We start from the raw sequence: 7,300 nt of genomic DNA on the forward strand, positions 1-7,300 counted from the left end.
TAGTCTTAAAGTAAACTCGTTATCTAAGAGAACAAAAGCAAGGTACTTGAAGTACTTTTCGTCAAAAGACTTTTAGTAACTTATTTTAGTAAAAATAATATTCTTCTACTAAATATAAATTCTGCTGCATCTTTGAACAACACGACTTCGACGCATTAGCAGTAAGTAATTGAATTTCGACGATTTTAAATAATTAAGAAAAAAGAAATATTGCAGTTATGCCGGACAACATTTACGATACATTTAAGTTCTTTGATAGTAATTTATATAAATATATAATTCATTAAAGAATCGTAAAAATGTGCGCACATCATTAATTACAAATGTAACATGTCAATGGGAAATTATTGGAATTACCTATATTTATGATCTGTCATTTAAGAGTGTGTTTCCTTTTTACTGGCAGTGCAACCATCATGATATCACAACAGTGTACTGCCGCAGTCGTTCCAAATTTAAATTAAAATTACTGTGGTACTGCCAGCACTATCGTAACGTCGTATTTCGGAACGGCTTTGCAGTAAACTGGCAGTAGTGTAAACAGACGTAGATAAACTACTAAATTGTCAATAAATTTTGAACGAAAACAACAGCGATAGTTCTTCCGAAGAAGATAAACTAATTTTAGAATTATCAATTCAAGCAGTTTGACCTCATGTTAAAAACTATATGGACACATCAATTAATGAATATTCAGATGTGGAATTTAAAAGTCATTTTCGGTAAAATGAATATATGTGCATCTTCTGCAGTTAAATACAATGTATATATTTTTTTATTTCCTGGATCGAATATTTCGACGCATTGTGTTTCTTTAAGCGGCGCCATGTTGCACTGTAACTGTCTTACCTCGAAAGCCGCAGTAGTCGCAGTGGCAATATGGCTATCATTTATGACGTCATTGAGGAAAACTAGACGTTGTCGCAGCACGCTGTGCAGTAATAGCGGAACAATTTTTACTGCCAGTACTAGCAATGTATATCGGATCACACCCTGAGTCTAACAAATTTGTTTCTCTAGTGTTTTATTTGTGTTTTATTTCCCGAATGGAGGAAAATGAGGGAATTGTGGACATTTAAGGGAAAAGTTGAATAAAAGTAGCAATTATTAATTAATAAAAATCTTTATTTATATATATTATTTATATAGTTTATGTTAATAAGTAGTATACAAATGTTAATTATTGCAGTTTAAAGTCAATAAAATTTCTACAATAATTAATAAATAATTGTCGGCTATATTTAAATTTTCCCTGAGATATTCACAAAATTATCCCATTCTCCCCTACATCAAATCATTGAAAATTTGTAATGGTATTTATCTTACATCGCGTGCGTTCTATGGTCACATGTTATAGTACGACACTAAACATATATCAGATTATTACTGAATATGAGAAATAAGAGGTTATTACTATTCTAATATATTGCAAAGTATTATCCACGTTTACACAATTCTTCCACTCTCCCCTGCTTGAAACACTCTCTATACAAATATCGAATAATTTATACAATTTGTAATATCTAAAATACGTAATAGATATTATTATATCATACGTTTACAATAGCTAGATATGTTTACATTCTTATTTCAATTTGATTTTAATGAAATAGAAACTTATTTATGTATTGTTTGCTAATTTTTTGTACAAACCTAAGTAGCACAAAGCGCTTACAAAACATTAACAATGCGCTAAAAAAACGTACATAATGGTTTTTTTTAGAACTTTGCAAGCAATACTGTGCTATTTGGGAATTGACATACCTACATGAAATATATAATAGATACGATGTCGATTGATGTTATAGGGTTGAAAGGTATTGAATTACTTTTTTAGTATCAACCGATCGGACGGAATCGTGGATGCATTAACAATAGATGCAAACGTAATAGTCGGAGCTCATGAATATGAAAATTTATTGTTGCTGACCATTTTGATTAACAATCACGAAAGGACAAGTTTTGGCATTACGATTGCGCGAATACAGTGCCGGCTAGGGCAATAGTATTCGATTCACGCGGCCTCATTGAATCGCGGAACGAATATTTCATCCGCAATCAATCGATTACATAACATGGTGGTTCTTGAATATCGCAGGAGACCCATAGCCATAATTCTGCATCGTATTCTCGATCGAGCACATATCGATGGAATCGAACAATCGAGATCACTCTCGAGGGTGCGATATTCTTCGATAAATTCCTTGAATACGAATAGCGCACAGTAATAATAAATCAGTATAGTGCACGTAAAATAAAATGAATCAGAATTATGATCCATTTTTCTGCAGTTTTATATCATATATGAATTATTCTCTAATATTTTTTAACTTTATATTATATTTATGTAGATATATTATACTAATATTATACTTTTTCCTTTTTTAACTATATATTATATATCTATAAAATAATTTTTGACGCTCTTTCTTTCTTTCTTTTAGTATATTTTGAAAAGCTATTACTAAAAAAGATATTATCGCTTCTGATAGCATTATAACATTATTGACAATTAGGTATAATGTATATGTATTTCTTCAGGGACATGAAATTTTATTATTATTATTATTATTATTAGGCGTTAGGAACTCGAAAGCTCATTGCCGCAAATACCAAATCCCGCCACTGTTCCCGTCCCTGAGCAAGATCCCTCCATTTGTGGCCCTCGTACCCCATTTCGTTAAGGTCCATTCTAATATTATCTTCCTATCTACGGAAGAATTCTAATCTATATTATCTTCCCATGAAACTTTATATGAATTTATTTTTCCCAAATGCATCGAATTTCACGCTGTTACAAGCGATTATCGTAAATCTGTCGTGATACTCGATAAAGAGGACTTCTCCGTCAAAGAAAGGAGTGTTGGTATTTTCCTTGAGAAAAACGGGAAAAAAGAAGTATGCACATATATACTCTTGAAGAAAAGATTGATAATTCTGTTGTGTCATTGTGTAAGCCCTATTTTTCTGCTCGTATTCAAAAGTAAGGAGAACGCAAATGGAAGGTAAATGTTACCTAACGCGTGCAATTGAGCCGGTTTGTTACTTCGTGCGTCTCTTTCTTGAGAGAAGCATAATGAGTCATTTCGAAATTGCATATAAGTTTTATATTTTCTGTTATCATCACATTTGAGTTCACAGTATGAGAATTATAAAAATTAATCTTCTTGAAAAATTATGTAATGAGTTCGTCGTTCGTTTTATTGCTCAGTTCGCAGTTTGAAAAGGTACAATTAAAAATGGCGTAAAAATAAATTATAGTATTTTAATAAAATTTAGTAAAAGTATTTCATCTTTTATTCGTAGTTTTTAAAAATAATTTTTAAGCTTTGCTTGTAAGTATTCTCTTATGTCATCCCCATGTACGGTACAGTAAATTATATTATAAACTCGAGACAAGTTAAACGTTTCTGTGTTTTACAAAAACGTCTTTTAGAAAAACATGTTAGCTTTTTTTGTTAAATAAGATATTCTGCATTCCGAAAATTAATATTGAGTTGGAACAAAAGTTTGTAACGCTACTTCATTTGTCTATCAAATTCACAAAATGAGAAAAAAATTTCCCATTTGGTCGAGCTCGTAGTTTTCTATATGTAAAAATTATCAAACTCATAGAAATTCAAAATATATGCATACAAAAATATCTACATCTACTTTTCAAAAGAAGAAATTTTAAAGCTTTAAAATAATTTCTTTGAATTTAAATTTTGTTTATTTTTAATAAAGTTACAGCTGTTTTGAAGTCCATAACATTACAAACTTTGATTTCAACCCATATTATGGCAAGTATACTATATTATGAGAGAAAACGGAGTTGTAAGATCAAACGGTGATGCAAAATATGCAGCGGAATATTTTTCATTTATATGAATATCCATTGAAAATGTGACCGCGATGTGCAATAAATATTTGACGTGAGCCGAAACTTCAGAAACATGAATCCGCATCATTATCATCAACAAGAAATAGCATATTTACAAGTCTAGTAGAATGTCGTAACTTTTGCTGTGGAGGATCGCTAAATTCGCCGTAGTACAAATGTAGAAAGGCAGATATAAAAGTTATGAGATGCAGAATAGTAGGACCCGTTTTTGTAAAAGTCGAAAATATTCTACTCCAGAAAAAAAATATCACGAACACAACCCGAAATTAAATGTCTTATAAGAATTTCTGGTTTAATGTATAAATTATATAATAATAGGATTTGCAAATCAATTTATTTACTAATTACTTAAATAGCTCTGGTCCGACGAGAATCGCTGTTCGGATGGCCCTCGATTATTATGCAAATTGTAGTCGGCTAGAAATGCTTCGAATTAGCATACGTTACGCAATTTGATGTTATCGAGTTCTACTATGTATACTGTTTAGAATGAGTGCCTTTTACGAAAATTCGGTTGCTTTACGACAAATAGTTCTTATATTATGCATCAATCGAAATTGGTACGTGTTGAAACGATCTTATACTTTCGCCAAGTATCAGCATACGCTGGTATATCAACCAAACTTGCTCGCTCATATTTCGTGCTCGTAAGAGTCACTAGAGTTACTTAACATATTTTCTCTCCCTTTATCTTACATATTGAGTTTCCCATGGATATAACAAGTCTCTTTCCTTCGCTGATTGTATTCTCTCTCTCTCTCTCTCTCTCTTTCTCTTTTTTTGCCCTTACCTTATGCGTAACTTATATTACCAGTGGTAAAAAAATTTATCAGTTTTATAGTTGAATCTCTCTTGATAATAAAGTCATTTACTATGTTTTAATTGCTTTTTTCAGTTTGCTTAATTTAAATATGTAATACGTATATAAATTATATTTAAAATACACTGACTTAGTTTCCGAAAATCTTAAATATTTTTGTGTGAATAATATTTTGTAATATATATTGTAATTAGAGTATAAGTAATATTTTATTTTATGATGGAGAGAGGTAAATGTTTTTACACGGTCATTTTCAATTCGCAAAATAATATTTGTTTTTATTATATCCGGAAGTATACCTATATTTTCTATTTCGATTGCGAATTTAGTGTAACTATTTTTTAACTCCAGCTAGAATATCTACTTTATTTTGTTACATATAATCGCGGTATGGAGTGCAACGCTCGCGGCTTTGTACTGTTGCAGTTTGATCTCGTTACTTTTGACAATTCAGAAACTATTGATCGCGTTGGGTTGCAACGGGTTATCCTAGGTTACAAAAAAGAGCCTTCCATTTGAAATCCACTGGGTTTATTGCCATAGATATATATATATATGCGATAGTTCTCAATATATGTACTAAAACCGACACTCGCTATTTTTGCAAAAAAAGTAGGTACAATGGAGGCGCGTCTGCACTTTCCGATGTAACAAAAGTTATCTCTATATTCACGATGTAAAATCGGAAAATATAGTTCTGACGAAAATGAAGGATATATCGCAATTGTATTCAAGCGCGAGATCGAAATCGTAAATGAATGCAAATGTATGCAAACGACAAATATATACCATGTTGACGTTGCATGAAAATTTTATAAAAATATATTTAAAATATGTAGAAATAGGATTTCCTATGCATGTCAAGATAAATGTCATTTTGCATTTTGGCAACCGTAACCGATGTCATCTCGCTTGTCACGGGCCAACGTCTGTTTGTTCAACTTCTTTCGACAACTTCGGCCGACACGTCTCTTCCAGTTTCGCGAAATTATGCACCGCGTGAACACCGAAGTGCATCGTGTCGTCGCGTTATCTGTTAGTGACGATTGCACCATCGCACGTTCGCGAAACGGCGAAGTCCACCGAGAATGCAAGACGGCTTGTAGCTGACCTCCTGTTATGACAATGTCACGCGACACGAAGGCCAGTTGCATAGATTGCCAGGGACATGCTGAAGTCTCCGCCGTCCCATTCGTATCACCCTTCTCCATCGACACGATACGAGACGAGCTGGACGAACCGGAAAGATTGGTCCGACCGGTGTCAAGTTTCGTCATAACTACTTGCGCATCCGATACGGACGGTTGGTTTGGAAGAGCTATTAATCTTAGAACTATTAGAATTATATCTGAAATTCATATACTAATATAACTTTAAAACTAAATAATTAATGCAACGTAAATGTTCTATCTTTAATACTTTTTTTTACTTGATGAAGTTAATATTAAAAAATTTAGAAAATTAGGATTAAATTAATTAGTTCAAGTTCTTAAAAAACATGATGTAACACTATTCTATTGAATTCTGATTAAAATTAGAAAGATGAAACAAGTCTATTTTATTTTTACTATATTTTATTATATCATATTCCTTATTACATTTTCTATAAAGTTTTCATGAAATGTATTTTTATAAAATTGTTACAGATATCTCCTTTTTCAAAATTTATTTCATAATAATATATTTTCAATTGATTTATTTAAAATTTAAGCATCTTTAAAACAATATTCATAATTTTGCGGCGTTTAAATTATCCCGTTTTATATAGAGGGAGATTATGAAACGTCTAGCGAAGGCATGATTCTTTCAAAACGCAGCGGCAACCGAATTCACGGAACACAAGCAAAAGAATCGCTTGGCGTATATCTCAAGAAGAAAAGCACTTCCTTAAGCAAACGTTCTGCATTTGATGGAAACGTATCTGCGATAAAGAGAGAAGTTATTTCCGATCCGCTGCATAAATTTACGGAGAACAGGTTAACCCAAAAAACCACGTACGTTCGTGATAATCTTATTTTGATGTCTGAGAATTTGGCACAATCGAAATCCCTGCCAATCATGAAGAGCGAAATTCCGAGTAGCGTTTCCACAGATTTTACAGCTACTGATATTGCGCTGACGTCCGCGTCGTCATCCGCGCGTAAAAAGAAAATGTCTATGATTATCAAGAGGATGGCACCGCTTATCTCTTCTTATCCTTCGACAGTCTCGTTAATGACTGGCGCGACGACCAATTTTCGTGATCGACGATACGAGACGAAACGACTTATGTCGAGGACGATGCTGCCGATATTTTGCGTACGTTTATGAATGTTTACTGTCAACGATTCAAGTTCACAGAAAGGACGACTTTGCTCAAATATCTAAAAATTTAGCTAAATATAGATTTGAAAATAATTTTTTGAACCATCAAAATAATTATGTAGCATGTTCAAATTGATTGCTAGAGTGTCAAAATTTTTTGCAGTATTATGGTTAGGATTCTTACATAATTATTTTGATAACTTAGTAAAATTATTTTTGGATTTATTATATCTAAATTTGGATTTATTTATATCTAAATTTTTGAATACTTTAACCAAATCGTTTGTTTTGTG

At 32.1% G+C, this 7,300-nt stretch overlaps 1 protein-coding gene across 2 annotated transcripts in view; it reads left to right on the forward strand.

Annotated features, from left to right (window-relative positions):
- Positions 1 to 5,600: 5,600 nt before the first annotated feature.
- LOC108749103 overlaps positions 5,601 to 7,300 on the forward strand; it is a 5,413-nt gene continuing 3,713 nt past the window's right edge. For both annotated transcript variants that reach the window (XR_001939342.1, XM_018487633.1), the window contains exons 1-2: positions 5,601 to 6,006; positions 6,472 to 7,001. Coding sequence is in view for 1 of the 2 variants with exons in the window: in XM_018487633.1 (XP_018343135.1) it covers positions 5,823 to 6,006; positions 6,472 to 7,001 (714 nt within the window). In the remaining variant the exon portion in view is untranslated. The remainder of the gene's footprint in view (positions 6,007 to 6,471; positions 7,002 to 7,300) is intronic.

Source organism: Trachymyrmex septentrionalis, unplaced genomic scaffold (genome assembly GCF_001594115.1).
Source record: "Trachymyrmex septentrionalis isolate Tsep2-gDNA-1 unplaced genomic scaffold, Tsep1.0 scaffold11, whole genome shotgun sequence".
NCBI lineage: Eukaryota > Metazoa > Arthropoda > Insecta > Hymenoptera > Formicidae > Trachymyrmex > Trachymyrmex septentrionalis.